The sequence below is a fragment of the Belonocnema kinseyi genome, chromosome 3 (genome assembly GCF_010883055.1).
Source record: "Belonocnema kinseyi isolate 2016_QV_RU_SX_M_011 chromosome 3, B_treatae_v1, whole genome shotgun sequence".
NCBI lineage: Eukaryota > Metazoa > Arthropoda > Insecta > Hymenoptera > Cynipidae > Belonocnema > Belonocnema kinseyi.
The window spans coordinates 94,926,747-94,941,979 of NC_046659.1; the positions used below are offsets into that span (position 1 = coordinate 94,926,747).

The 15,233-nt window shown below is 28.8% G+C and overlaps 2 protein-coding genes across 7 annotated transcripts in view; one reads left to right on the forward strand and one right to left on the reverse strand.

The window, feature by feature from the left end:
- Window positions 1–978: 978 nt before the first annotated feature.
- On the reverse strand, window positions 979–11,071 carry LOC117169308 (serine/threonine-protein kinase VRK1-like). 3 transcript variants are annotated; one of them, XM_033355623.1, is made up of 11 exons: window positions 10,897–11,071; window positions 7,793–7,982; window positions 7,468–7,593; window positions 7,150–7,346; window positions 6,797–7,040; window positions 6,519–6,719; window positions 6,199–6,419; window positions 5,430–5,692; window positions 5,195–5,343; window positions 2,345–2,408; window positions 979–2,065 (listed from the first exon to the last, which is right to left on the reverse strand). In XM_033355623.1, exons 2-10 carry the CDS (start codon window positions 7,956–7,958, stop codon window positions 2,350–2,352), a joined length of 1,626 nt encoding a protein of 541 aa, XP_033211514.1. In that variant the 5' UTR covers window positions 7,959–7,982; window positions 10,897–11,071; the 3' UTR covers window positions 979–2,065; window positions 2,345–2,349. The 3 variants fall into 3 exon arrangements, with proteins under 3 accessions (XP_033211514.1, XP_033211513.1, XP_033211512.1); XM_033355622.1 differs by having other exon boundaries at window positions 979–2,262; XM_033355621.1 differs by having other exon boundaries at window positions 979–2,408.
- A 503-nt stretch (window positions 11,072–11,574) lies between these two features.
- Window positions 11,575–15,233, forward strand: part of LOC117168783 (RNA-binding protein 25) — a 36,940-nt gene continuing 33,281 nt past the window's right edge. For 2 of the 4 annotated variants that reach the window (XM_033354585.1, XM_033354581.1), the window contains exons 1-2: window positions 11,575–11,762; window positions 12,655–12,796. In XM_033354585.1, coding sequence (XP_033210476.1) covers window positions 12,698–12,796 — 99 coding nt within the window. In that variant the 5' untranslated portion in view covers window positions 11,575–11,762; window positions 12,655–12,697. Of the gene's footprint in view, window positions 11,837–12,165; window positions 12,189–12,654; window positions 12,797–15,233 lie in introns of those variants that run through there. The other 2 variants (XM_033354583.1, XM_033354584.1) reach the window with 2 other exon arrangements.

Genomic DNA, 15,233 nt, shown 5'->3' on the forward strand with positions numbered 1-15,233 from the left:
AACAGAAAATAATAAATATCCCAATTAGGCCGAAAGTTATAGTGGGTTTTAAAAGATCGGATTTTTTGATAAACAATGCAGAAAATGCAAATACTTTAAGATGCCCTAAAATATTTCAAATCCCTTGAAATTTATTAAAGCTTTCGAAATATGGGAAAACAGAGATGGACAAACTTAATAACGAGATAATACTGAAAGAATGTGGTGAAGAGGAGACACTAGTTAACACATGTGCAAGAAATATCCTAAAATCTTTTAAATTCCTTTAAATTACTGAAGCCTATTAACAATGTCTTGGAATCTTTAGAAATATATATTTATATTATTAATTTATTTCATAATTTTTATTATTTTTTATTGAATCAAAAGTGAAGTCATATTTTCATTTTAAAAGGCAACAAAGCAGATTCGATTATTTTTGACAGTTACTGAAATTGCTTCTTAAAAGAATTCTCTGACTTTTGCATTTTTTATTGTTAATTCCTGAATTAATAAGTTAATTAGTTTTGATGAAATATAGCTTTTTTAGAGTTCTTAACGGTAGGAATTTCGGAATATAGTTGGTAAATTAGGAATATATTGAAGTGGCAAAATTAAACGATAGAAGATGATTTACTTTATTCCTTTTTTGTGTCACTTGACAATCGTCGCTTTACGGGTTTTTTCAAATATTAAAACTAGATATTATTACAAAATATACCTAATCAAACATTAAAAATTTAAGAATTTAAATACAATTGAAAATCTTAATAATAAACAATTTAAAGTAAAAAACGTTAAAAGATAAATCCTTTGAAATTGCACACTACAAATACAATTTATAATTTGGCAATCCTTAAAAATAGACTGTGCCTAGGTTTACCGGAATTCGGCGAGGGCCGCACAAATGTTTTCTGTGAGCCTAGACACTTTGTTAAAAATAACTACAGGATAAAAGAAATTACTGGAAAACTCTGGATGAATAAAAAACATTGTGCATTAAGTATGACGTATTTATATTTGTCTAATCTAGAATATTTGAATCTAAAATAAACAATAATGTACAAAAAAACGTATATTGATAAGTATCTCATTTGTTCTCTTCGTGACATCGCACAAAAATCGAAATTTGGGCTATTTTTAAATTTTGCACGATATACAAAACTTCAAAGATTAAAGTCTTACATGGCGCAGGTACGCATAACTTAAGATAATACACAATTACACATAAATTCATAAATTATCACAAGCAGCATCCGACCAGAGTTGAAATTCATTCAATAATTCAATTGCATAATATCTACACCTACATTCGACGCTTAAAAATCTAGTGGAACAGTTCCAAAGAGTTATATAAAATATAAACGATTAATTACCGTATCCTGATTTAAGAAAAAGGGGAGGAAGAACGAATTCCTTCTCTGATCGGAAGATTTCTAATAAGCGAGTTAATTCGTCTCACAAGAATATTTACATTCTCGATAATATTTAGACATGATAAAATGTATGTTACTTTAGTTTCGCTTAAGTAGGCATAACTACCTTTACAAAAAATATGTTAGCGCGAACTGATAACGAAGAAAAGCAAAATGTACTTCACTCATATTGGTCCTTTAAACTTTTCAGAAATTAAAAAGCTCTGTTCTCGATTCGAGATTGACATATTGTATTATAAATTCACCGAAAGATGGAAGCCTATCATCAAATACCAATAGAAAATACGGAAGTTATTACCCGTGACTTATAAACTCTATACAAAAAAAAAACTTGAGACTTATCTAATTGAATTGGAGAATTCGGACCTAAATTCTCCACCGTAATTATAAGTCTAATCGAGATAAATAAAAGAGACCATTTATTAATCCAACTTGGCCTTATATATAATAGTAGTTGATAAATCGACTCTTCTCTATTTTCGGAGTTGGATATGATTGTACGGTTTATAAAGACTTGTAAAAACGCAAGTCTTTAGTTGTCAGATTTCTTGATTACAGAAAATGTGTAAAAGTCACTTATTAATTAATTTAATCACTCGAGATTTAACGCACGCATTTAATTAGGTGCAGAAGAAACAGAACCTGGTTTTCTGAAGCAAAAAAAAAATTATAATTCTTTCTATAATCTAATGATTAGCAATTATTTATATTTTACGGCACAATATCGATGTGAAAAAACCGTGATTACGAAGCAGTCTTAGAAATTGGCGAGATACAGGTCTCAGGCTTCGCTTATGCAAAGGAAGAAATGTTCATCCTTTGTTGAGGAACGTCAAATTGATTTATCCTAAGAATAAATTCCCTAATAACGTATAATACTTGATCGATATTTTCTTTATGAAACCGGATAGTATTATTGGAATACGAACCAAATTTATGCAAAGGTCTTCCTCTTTTTCGCATCCAACTTCGCCAAGGAATTGGACTCCAGTCCTGTAAAATAATCAGACGGTCAATATTTATTTATTTAGAGAAATATTGGAATAGTCGCTTATACAAATATTTGAAGCATTTTAATTTGATTGTAATTTTTTTACCAAGTCCACAAATTATGTATATTTATTTATCATAAAGTTTCTTAGTAAAGTCCCTTTTAAAATAAAATGTTCTAATCGGAATCGTTTCCCAACTTTTATAGAATTATAAAATCTTTAAAAAACCTATTTTCTTAGTATTAAAAAATGTAAATATAACAAAGAAAATAGGGTTAAGTTGGTAGGGATAAGCACGAGTAAAACTGTTTGAAAGAAATCTATTTACTTTGAATCATATAAAAAAATGTTATTCATTATTAGATCAATATTTAAACATTTTAAAAACAATGATTAGTAATTAATATATTTGAATAAGGAGCGTCCGAAATTAAAAAATATATATAAAACGATTTTGAACAATTGAATTTAACAAATTAGTTGCATTTCATAATTTACAAGGAGATGCGCTAAAAATTAAATAATTTTATCATGGATTAAAGAATCATAAAATTCAATGATTTCAGATTAGGATTTTGAAAATAGGACAATGTCAAAACGGTAAAAATGGAATATTTTAATTTTCAAAATTAAAAAATTGTATCATTCAAATTCCGAGGAATTGGGATTGTATTATTTATATTTAAACGCGTTTAAAATTAAATAATGAAAAACTTTTAAATTTGAATAATTTTAAATTCAAATCGATTAAAAGTGGACAATTTGAATTTGAAAAATAAATTGAATTTCTGAGAATTTAAAGTTGTTATTACATTACAATATTATAATTTAACATTAAAGCTGACTAAACCACCTTTTCTAATGTAAAAAATAAATGAAGTTATTCTAAAAAATTTTTTAAAGTAAATAGTAATTTAAAGTGGGAAATATTAAAAATGAAAAAGTTTCTACTCCGGAACATTGAAATTTAAACGAACGAGAACTTAATTTACAAACAACTGAAAACAATTTTAATCGCCAAAATGTGTGACATTACAACTTTGTCCTTTCTACTTCTTCCACATATCTTCTTATTATTGCAATAAATACAAATTTTCATGTTTCATACAAATAAATAATAATTTTCTCTTATCCAAGACGCGGGCACAAAATAAAATTTTTTCAAATAAATGTATCATATTAGTACCAATTCTGATTTAAAAAAAACTTTTAAAAAAACTAAGACCTTTTTAAGTAAATTCACTTTAAAGAGTTTCAGAAAAACCGCCACTATTTAGTCAGTTTTCATTTTTGTTCTGAGGGTTCTTGAAACTAAACGAAGTAATCTATCAGAAACAAGTAAGAAAAGTCAAATGTCAATATTAGGTCGGATATTCTAACATTTTAAAATAAATTTAACACACTTTTTATAAACTGTGTCACCATCTTTAAGAGTTCTGAGATGGATAAAGTAGCAAGAAACAAATTTTCCGTCAAATCGTTGAAATACCGGTAGTCTGAAATCTCTTGAAAATCAATTTATTTGGTCCCAGAATGATGCTGTGACTTCAGCATGCAAAGCCTGTTCGATTTGAAATAAATTCGGTTTAAAAAACTTCTTAATTTGATTTAATTACAATAAAAATTTTCCATTTTATTCAAATTTAAGATTATTTAAAAACAGAATTGCTTCAGCATTCAAACTTCGATATTAAACTTTGTTTTAATAAGAAAATAAGTTGCTTGTTTAAGCTTGATGTTCTCTAAATTCACAATTTAAAGTTATAAATCGTACTTAATTTTGAAAAGCCTTTAATTCGAAGTTGTCCAATATTGAGTCCTTCGCGTTTTTAATTTAAAATCGTCTAATTCAAAACGTTTTCAAATTGAAGTTATTCACATTTGAACGATTTTAATTTTAATTTATATCTATGGATTTTAAATCACATTTAGATAATTTTTTGACATTTTACTACCAATGTGTACATTTTTCAAAAGGTTTTAACCTAAATAATTATATATTTACAATTAGTAATATTAGGGAGAAAAATTACGATAAATAATTTCGTAGATGATTATAAATTTTTTACCTGAGTTTCAGGAGTTAATTAAACATGAGATTAATGTTGAAGAGTAAAAAAAATAAAAATAACGATTTCAACTGGAAATTTTCCAGTCAAAAGGTTTTTTCTAAATCATCGTTTAAAAAACAATTAAAAATTTTATTTTAAAGTCAAAGAGAATTTAACTAGTTAAGGATTACATTTTTTAAAAAGAACTTTATCCTAGGTTAGGAAGGACAAACAAAAATTGATAGGTTAAAAATACATGAAGACAGTTGACGTAATGAAAGTTGTTCAAACCCGTGAGACATAAAGAAAAAATCTATGATGTAAAATTCATAATTTAACATTAATTAATTTATTTTCAAATAATAGACGCAACAAATTATTAAAAAATCATTTTATCTAAAAAAAAAACTTTCATCTAGTAGAATCACATCATTTTTTTTAATTTGGTAAGAAGCAATAAGAAAAAATATCTTCATGAAAAATAATACTTTCGCACTTCAACAATACGATTCACGAAGTATAGCAATTCTTAAAAGTATAATTAAATACATTTTCCAGAGGCCGGCTTTCCTGTACCACTACCATAAAATTGAAAAAGTTAACAATAACGACGGAAAATGAGAACTTTTTTCATTCTTTTTTTGTTTTAAATAAAATACTGGAGAAAGGGAAAAATAGTCTAAGCAGGGAATAGATTGCAAGGTCTAATATTTAGCAAATGAATAAATATAATTACTTTTTAATGTTGCCGATCTGGATCTGGTGAGTCTTCTTGAGTTATCAGAGCCAGATTTTCTTGATTGGGCGATCAATTCGAGAGACCTTTTCCTTAGTTGAGCAATTTCTTCCATTGCTGGTGTCATCCATTTTGGCTTTAGCTCATTGCTAGTAAAAAACAAACGATTGAATTAGTTAAGAAGTAAACTTTCAATCAGAATTAAAGGAGAAGTTTGTATTAAAATTGTTCTTACTCGGATGACTTGGAAGTTGTTTTGTGTCTGCAAATTCCAGTCTGTCTTTCTTTCATCTTCTGCAGAACATTCAACATGGCGTAGGTTGGCAAAGAAGGAGTCTTTTGAATTGGAGGAGGAGACGGGGGTGGCGTAAGAGGAGAAGGCGGAGGATGAACACTAATCTTGGCAAGTTTATCGGGGTGTCGAGCGAGAACTTCTTCCCAGCTAAATTCTAAAACTTTCTTCGGGATAATCGGCTGAGCATTTCTGGTTATGCGTACCTGAAAGAAGACAATTTAATTTTTATTATTTCCAACTCAGTCAAGAACTTTAAATAAAAATTATTTACAGAAATGCTTTCAGACTTCCCAGCTACCGAATAAAAAACGATTTGTCCCTTGAAAAAAATACACTCGTTTAAAATCTATAGCACATTATAAATATAATAGTTTTACACGCATTACAGTCGTGCTCCTGAAATCCAAAACTGCCGGTTTCCATGGATGACGCCTGAAGTTTCGGTCCGACGCCTCAACAGTATTAAGTAACGCTGAAAACTTTATTTGAAACTAAAATCGCGAACCGTGAAATCAGAGTGTCTACCCTCCGTATCATTTTCAATTCCTGGTCTTGGCGTTATACTTCTCGAAAATTTTCAGTTCAAAGTCAGAACTACAATTTTCATATTCTTAAGTGACAAGAATTCTTTTAGAAACCGGAAGAAATGTACAAAAACATGATAATAGTTATAATTCAGAAATTTATTATTAAAGTGATAATAACTTACATCGCCATTTACAGGCCTGCATGGCTTCCTTTCTCGGAGATACGGACGATTGTCCAACTTGATGCAGAAAAAGTTCTCATTGGATATTCCTCCGTTGACATAAGCAAGAATATTTTCTTCAAGTTGAGACCCTTTCCAGAACAGACTCCTCAAATATGAGTAGTTTGGTTTTGACTCAAATCCTAAACGGGAGATGTACTGAAAGTACTCCGTGAGGTTATCTGTAATACAAATAAAAACTTTAAAACTAGAATCTATCAAAATGAAAGTATTTTTTTTACACTATAGTTATAGAAGCTAAACAAGATTTTAATTCTTACCAGGAGCTTTGTTTTTTCCAGAAAAACATTGTTGCATCGACAATAAAACGTCTGAAAAGAAGATTTCTTTTTGCACATGAATATCCTCCGGGTTGACTGTAGGAGACAAACCCCCCTCCTCATTTTCCCAAGGAAGTTTTCCGCACAACCATTGTAACAAATTGTAACCCAAAGTCTCCAAATCCCCTCGTCTTGAGTGAGCTGGAAACAAAAAATGAAATATTAATCTCGAATTGTACAAACGAAAAATAAGATGGAAATTTAAACTTTATACTTACTTCCGTGATGAGCATCTCGAGAAGTAAATTCCATAGTTCCTTCGTGAGCTCTTCTCTCGTCATGAAGAAAGGGTTTGTGCGCGCCAGTCCCCGTTCGGAAACGATAAGCTAATCCGTAATCAACTAAGAATGCTTTTGTTTTTTCTATCTCCAACCCTAGACTGTTATTTGCGAGCAGAATGTTGGAGCCCTTAACATCCGCGTGGGCATATCCCTGACTGTGAACGTACTCCAGTGAATCCAACTGGAATCGAAAACACATTTTCAAAGTTAAATTTATGAAGGGGTAAATCTAGGATGTAGATTAATTTGCTTAGATTTAACGATGTGATTTAGAGAAGAAAATTAAGCACCATTTGAACTGCGAGACTGTTGACTATCTTCGTCGATAGTTTCCGACCATGGGCAATAAACAATTTTCCTACATCGCCAGCGTAACGCGGTATCACTAAAAATCTGTATCGCTCGCCTTGGTATACGTGCGAACCTGAACCTTCGTAAGTTGGAACACCTACTCGTCGTTTTCCTTGAGACTTACACCAACTTTCGACTGTAAAAGAGTTTCGATTTAAAAACATTCAAATATAGAAATTTATTAACAAATTAGTTTGAAAAGTAATTTATAAATTGGAAAATTGAAGTCAGTTTTTCAGAATAGAAAATATTCTTACTCATGGGTTTGCGGAGTGCCCTTATGTAAACATTCATTTCTACGAATAACGGCCCGTTATTGTGGGGCTCGATTTTAATAACATATTTTGAGTTATATCCCACCGGTTTTGTGAGGTCATCGGAAGCTGGAATATAAAGTTGAGCATTGAAAGCAATGTTTGTAAAATAAAAATATTTTTAAACAAAATGTAAATAAAAAAACAACTTCGTTGGATATGTTTGCATTCAGCTTTGAAACATTAATCAGAAATTAAAAATCTTTTTATAAACTTATTATTCTTTTCTAGACTGAATAAAAATAGTTTGGCTAAGAAGGTATCTTACCCAGGTAAATATCGCCAAAGCCTCCACAGCCAATTGCGTCTCCAAGTCTCCACTTATTTTGCGTAATATCAGTCAATATTTCTCCTCTTGGTAGACGTGATGCTAAACGACAACCCAAAGCTGGCATTCTTTTCACAGGAATCTCTTCCATTCGTCGCGGTGCCATTGTTGTATCTTTGAATCATTCACGCTAAAATAAATGACGAATTCTATTAAAAATTAGGTTTGCGCTAACATTATTTTAGCAACTATTTTCATAATTTTACATAGGACTAGGAGCCATTAAATACATAATATATTTTCTTACAGCAAAATAGGGTGGGTTCAAAAATAATACATTCTGGAATTCTAAATCGCTAACGCGAAATAGTAGTATATTGCGATCCTATAGAAGTATAGTTAGTTCCGAATTTATAGATATGCAGCATGGATATCCATGCACGAAAAAAAGTTTAGACAAATATTTTGCTTTCACAGTTTTTAAATCTTCTTGAGTTTCAATTTTGTTTATATTCCTGGAGGTTAAAAAAGGCTTCCCATTTTTTTCGGATTTTAAGCAATAATTTTCCAAGTGATAATACATATTTAATTCATCTTTTGTCGAAAAACTTCTTAACGCCTATGTAAAAAAAGAATTTTTGCGGGTACTTGAAAACTTTTCAGTGACACAAATGCAATAGGAAAAACTAAATTGGCCATACAGCGAATTTTTTAAATTCTGATTTTTAACTTACTTGAAATTATCATAATAAATTATAGTTGAAAACATTTTCTGATCAAATGTGGGTTTTCTTTTAGAATGAAAATATACTAGAAACAAAATTCTATTCAGTACCAAATTGTAACACCAATTTCCACTCCTGGGTCTTATCGAAATTTTTTCTAGTGTATTTCTATGCTAAAAAAGCTCATACTAGCTCAAAAATTTGTTTGAAGTACAAGTTTTAAAGATAATTTCATTAAATACCAAAATCCGATTTGAAAAAATTCGCTGCATTAGGAATTACGATTTTCTGTCACTGGACAGTTTTTAAATACCTGAAAAAATACTTTTCTTATGTACATAGGTGTTAAGATTTTTTTCTGAAAACAGAAGTTAATGAAATAGCAATTATCTCTTGGCAAATTACTGATTAAAATATGAAAACAATTAGGAAGCCTTTTTTTACAACCAGAAATGTGAAACAAAAAAATGAAACTCAAGATTTAAAAACTCTGCAAGCAAAATATTTAAAAAAAATTTCAAACCTTGTAAATCAAGCTGCATATCTATCGATTTCAAATAATCTATACTTTTATATGATTACAACACACAAATTTTTATTAAAGTTTAGAATTTAAAATTAACTTACAAAATTATATTAAAAATTGTCCAAAATGTAAAGATGTGCTTTAAACGAACTACCTGCTATTATTGAATTTTCCGTAAGACTAACCACTTCTACAGCTCGTTTGGGGCTATTGTAACGGAAAATTCCGTAATACTAGCCAGTGCCCATTTGAGAAGTATGTCGCAGGAAAATTAAGTATTGAATATAAAAGAATTACATCTCCTCATTCAAATTTCCCAATTTAAAAAGAAAATCGGTTAAAAAAATAGAAATTTCGTTTTTGTAATTAAATTTGCAATAAGCATCTTTTCTGAAGTTAGAATTTACACTAAGATAAGGCAGCTTAAATTGATACATTTTTTTATCAAGATTCTTTGAGAACTATTTTTTTAAATTATCACTACATATTTTTAATAATAATGAAATTATCATTATATGTATAATGAAAATTGAATTTTAGAAGTAAAAAGGATAATTAATAATTGTATTTAAGAATCAAATGCTTTCTTAGAATGTTTATTGTTCAAATCTTCATAAAAAATGTGAAAAACTGAAAATGCCTTTAGAGAAACGTAATTTCAACGAAATATACAAATGATAAATTTTCTGAAATTATAATTCAAATTTTGTCAAAAGTAATAACTATTGCATCATTCGAGAAAAACTGTATTCTCCACTTATTATAAATTTTGTAATTCAGTGACTAATATTAATATAAGCTACTTTAACACTTTACATTACCAAATAAATTTTATTTTATTAAATTTAATATAGAAAATGCTATATATTTATTTCGTTCTTTCGAAATTATTCAGCCATGGAAAAGTAAAAAAGTACTGTACACTACATAAAATATTTCAAGCGATTTATTAGAAATATAAAAAAAAAGTGCATTTTTTACAGACTCATTTAAAAACGTTCAAGAGCCCCCACAAAGCATACCTACCTTTAAAAAAGTATAATAAATGCAAAGAAAACTTTACAACAGCTTATGTTTATTGACAAGTAGAGACAATAATAAACATGAAAAAAATGCGTTTTGACCTTACTTCTTGACATGAATCATTTTTAAGTTCTGCAAATACAGTAAACAAGCCTAGCTACGGATATTGTTGGAAATAATTCGTTTAGACGCCGAGAAATGTTGAAATCTTGAGTCAACAATAAAAAAATAAACACTACTTTCCGATCTTATTTAGGTCATTAATGACTGGTTTTATTCGCATTTCTCAAACCTGTATAATCCCCTCAGAAGCTAAGAAAAATTCCGAACGTTCAGAATTCTGGTTGAAGAAACGCTTGCAAGGGTTCTTTAAATTTCGTCTAGAGAGTGACATAATGGCTACTTCAAAATGGAGCGAGAAATGTCAACTTTCTTACATTTTAGACAGTTCCCACTTTGCAAAAGCAGAGAAATAAAAGAACAATTTATTTTTAATGCGCATTCATTATTCTAAAACCTTTTTCATCAGAAATGCAAAGCACACAGAGAAAAAAAATTGGCTTTGTTGTACCTTTATGACTGAGGTTAATTGACATTTAATTCACAAGAGAAGAGGAAGTACGGTTCTTTTAAGAGGCACTCCGAAAACTACATGTTTATAAATATCTTCAAAAACTCTTCGCGACAACACATTTTTGACATATCGTCGATGGAGGGATGCAAAATCAAAACAGTGCTGAGTTATGTTTTCAAACATCGACAAGTCGGAGAAATCACGGCAACTATTTTGAGATAAAAGAGGGTCTAGGGAATGTGAAGAAAAACCATACCTTTGTATAAATATTCAGAAAACACTCGGTATTTAAAATATTCACTTTTTTAAAGCCACACGCACGAAAAAACATAACATTAACGTCAAAGTCCAATCACAATTCACAAATTCAGCTAACAAAACTCGGCCATCCTGCCATTTTATGAAAAATGTCGTTAAGCGCCGACCGTGGCGCCGATCAGCTGAATGCAGCGGGTTCGTAAATACATGTTTTCCGGAAGCGATCTTGTTGGGCAAGCTGTCAAAATGATCAATTCTGATTGGATGAGACAGGTGATCACATGACTCGCTGAGATTCAAATGCACCGCGTAATTCAAATTGAAGAACAAAGTAGAGTCACAGAACCATTGACATATTAGACACATTGTGAAGAGTACATATTATTTTAACAATGAAATGTTTAAGATTCTACGGCATATATATATTTTTTACGAATTTTATAACTTCCCTATGTATTTTCACAATTTTTGTATAAAATTGCTATAAACTCCCGGAAGTGCTCTATTTATTCGCGCTTGCGCAATATAATGGGGTTAGGTTAGTTTGCCTACAGACGCTCAACGTTGATTGGGCAAGAAGAACTCGCTCCAGCAGAATGCGATGTAGTCTATTGGCTCGTCTTGTGTGACTTTCAACGAATGCCTTTTGCCAAATTGTTGCAAATGGCCGATTGGCCGCAAGAAGGATTAATTTCCTGAATAGCAGCAGTGAGATTAGATATTTCATTAATTCGGTTTATTAACGTAAAATATTGGTAGTTTTATTACAATGACGTAGAATCTTTATTCGCGATGACTTGTGGAGTGATTAATTCATGTTAAATTTATTTTATAAGTCGATTATACACCGTCGTTACGATTCGGGTGAGTTATTTAATGGTTAGGTTTCCTGGCCTCCATTTGGATTCGCCTGGCATCACCTTTCCTCCATCTAAAATGTAAATTTTTTCGTATCTTGTAGATAATTTCCAACAAATCAAGTGTTTTTTTTTTGATACTGAGAAATTGAGCTTTGAAGTTTGTATAGTGGTGTGAAGAGTTCGTGAGAATTTTGTTTCACAGTGCGTTAATTGCGAAAGCCGTTTTCACGGAGAATAATTCTGTAGCGTGTGTTAGTATTCGGTGCTAAAGTGTAATTATTACTCATAAATTAGAGCTTTTGTGCCGCTCAGGCATGTAAAATATGTGCCTTTAATGTTTATTGTTATTAAATTCTGAGTCGGTTCCATTCACTTCCTTCTTTCGCGTAGAATCTTGAAAAGCTGCTTTTTTTATATGGATTTATTTTTGGTAATTATTAATTTCTGTAAAATGGATAATAATGATATTTTTATTTACATTATAACTTCAGTTGGCGATACACAAGTTCATAGGAAAATAATTTTGAATTGAAAATTATATGTGCTGCGATTCCTTCGATTTTCAAAGCTCAATTTATTGATTTTTATTTATTTAGTTGAAAAAATTAACATTTCTTAAAATTAAAATTAATTAGCGCCAAGATTTTTATAAATAATTTAACTTCTGGTTTTTTTAAACACGACATCTCGCTCCTATTTTATTTTAAAATTGTAAAAGAAAGTGTAATTTAATTTTTCTAGGAAAATTGTCACCATGTTGACGGATGATTGTTGATCTTTAATTTTTTTCATTTCAATTTATTTCCATTTAAAGAAATTGAATTGAAGTTAAATTCTCTGATCTTAGAAATATTTATTATTAATGATTGCTTATAATCGAAAATTTTATTTTTCAGTAAATGTTGTGACTTATAGAGAAATCCATAGAAAAAACACAAAATGTCATATCCAGGACAACCCCCCATGGGAATTCCCGGGATGCCCCCCATGCCTTATATGGTGGGTGGCCCCCCACCTATAATGCCTATAATGCCTCATGTAAGTGTTTTTAAAGAAAATTTAACGTTTTTTTGACTGAGTATTAATTTGAGTTTGTAGTAGATTCTGAATTAAGAAGCATATGTATAATTTTCGCTTAACAAAGAGTTCTCATGTAAATAATGATACTTTTAACGGAAGGATTCTTATATATAACCAGGATGTCTACCCTGCGTAAAAAACCTGAAATTGCCAGGGAATTTTTATCCATCTGGAAAAAGCTGGAAATCCCAGGGAATTTTTTATAAGTCAGGCAATTTTTTCGAGAGTGCTTTTTTTAAATTGCAATATAAAATTGAATAAAAGTGATTCTTTATTTGTAAAAGTAGCTGTATGTTTCGTATTCAACTGTTTTGTTAAATATTCGTTTGTTATTTGTTTTGAAATTTTTTTTTTACTTCAAATTTACCTTTTTTATTTTTGGCTGACATTTGGTCGTTTTTAGTTCAAAATTCAGGATCTGGTTGAAAACTACTACATTTGTGTATAAGAATTCGTCCCTTTTCAGAGTAAAAATGGAATTACTTGGCTAACAGCTAAACTAGTTTGTTAAAAATTCCTTTTTTTTTGGTTGAAGATTCATAATTTTAATTGAAAACTTCTTTCTTGATTGAAAAATGAGCTAATTTTTTGAAAATTAATGTTTTCTTCTGCTGAAAATTAATTTTTTTACTCAAAATGTACCTATTCGAAGTGAAACTTTAACTATTTTATTAAAATATTATTGTTTCTTATACGGAAAATGTAACTATTCCAATTGTATATTCCATTATTTTATTTAAAAATTTGTTGAACATTAATAAAATAAAAAAATTAACTATTTAATTTTTCATTAAAAAATTATCTTTTTTGATTTAAATTAATCTTTCTAGTTGAAAATTCAATTATTTAATTTGGAGATTCATTGTTTTAGTTAAAAATTCATCATTTTGTTTGAAAATGTAATTATTTTTTTGAAAGATTTTTTTATATGGGTTGAAAATCATTATTTTTAGCTAAAAATTGTGCTATTACATTTTTTGTTGACTATTTATTGCCTTTTTAGTTGACAATCCATGTATTTTGTTGAAAAATTTATTTTTTGGTGAAATTAATTTTTTTGCTTGAAAATTCATTATTTTTGTTAAGAATTCAAGTATTCCAGTTAGATTTTCCAATTCAGTCATTTTTGGTTGAAAATGTATCTTTTTTTAGTTGAAAATTCAACTATTTTTTTTGAAAATCTGTTTCTAGTCGAAAATTGATGTATTTGTTAAAAAACGGTTTGTTTTTTGTAGATAATTAATATTTTTCTATCAAGAATATTAATAAAGAAAAAAATTAATTATCTACAAAAAAAGTATGCTGCTTAAATATTTATCATTTTAGTTGAAACTACGTCAGTTTCGTTGAAAATTAATTTTTTTAAAGAAAATTTAACTATATATTATACTTTTGGTAGAGAATTGATCTTTTTGGACAATTCATAGTTATTGATGAAAATTTAAGTATTCTACTTGAATATTTATCATTTAAGTGAAAAATTTATATTTTTTGGAGAATTAATTTTTTAAACTAAAAATCTAACTACCTTTTTGGTTGCCAACTGATGTTTTTTTTTTGTTGCAAATTCAACTATTTGTTTGAGAATTCATATATTTTGTTGAAAAATAGATTTTTTTGGTAGAAAATTAATATTCTGAATTAAAAAATCAACTATTTGGATATAAATTCATCTATCTTATTGAAAATTTAATGAATTTTAAGTAAAAGAAGATAAAATTATTATTTAATTAATCAATGGTGATAATGTATTTAAGAACATCTTGTAACATAATTTTTCAAAGCTTTCTAAATTAAACATATTCATTGAATTTATTATAAATTAACAAGAACATTATTTTTGTTAACTTCCTTTTCGCAGGCATCACAGTCTGTCCTCTATAACCCTATATATTCCCCCTTTTTTTGTTTCTCCCTTTTTCCCATATTTTTGAAAAATATGCCCTTTTTCTCTTTAAATATATGATATTTGAAGATACAATAAAAAATTAACATTCTTAAAAAAAATAACTGTTTAAAAAAACAGTTGTAACTAAAACATTTTGAAACATGTTGAAAATGTGCAAATCAGAAACATATGTTTTTATTCAATATAAAATTGGAACAGTTGAAAAATTTAGTAGTAATTTCGAACAGAAATATTGGAAAGTAAACAATTTTAATTGAAATCTGCCAAGTTAAGTAATAATAAAAATAAAATATTTCAAGTTAATGAATTGCAAATTCCAGCGTTCTAACTTAAGGACTTTAAAGTCAAGTGTTCAAACTTTATCCACATGCATTTTAAATCTTTATCGGGATGTTGGGCAGCCTCAAATTTTATTCTTAAATCTTGTCAATACAAAATGTGCAAATGAGGGTCTGAATTATTTCAAACTAAACTATTTATGATTTG

Excerpts from the sequence above, each read along its gene's own strand:
- LOC117169308 (XM_033355623.1), bottom strand. The coding sequence starts at position 7,958 with ATGGCACCGCGACGAATGGAAGAGATTCCTGTGAAAAGAATGCCAGCT. Across the intron at positions 7,347-7,467 it reads GGCACTCCGCAAACCCATGA|TCGAAAGTTGGTGTAAGTCT; the intron begins GTAAGAATATTT and ends ACTCTTTTACAG. Across the intron at positions 5,344-5,429 it reads ACAACTTCCAAGTCATCCGA|CAATGAGCTAAAGCCAAAAT; the intron begins GTAAGAACAATT and ends GTTTTTTACTAG.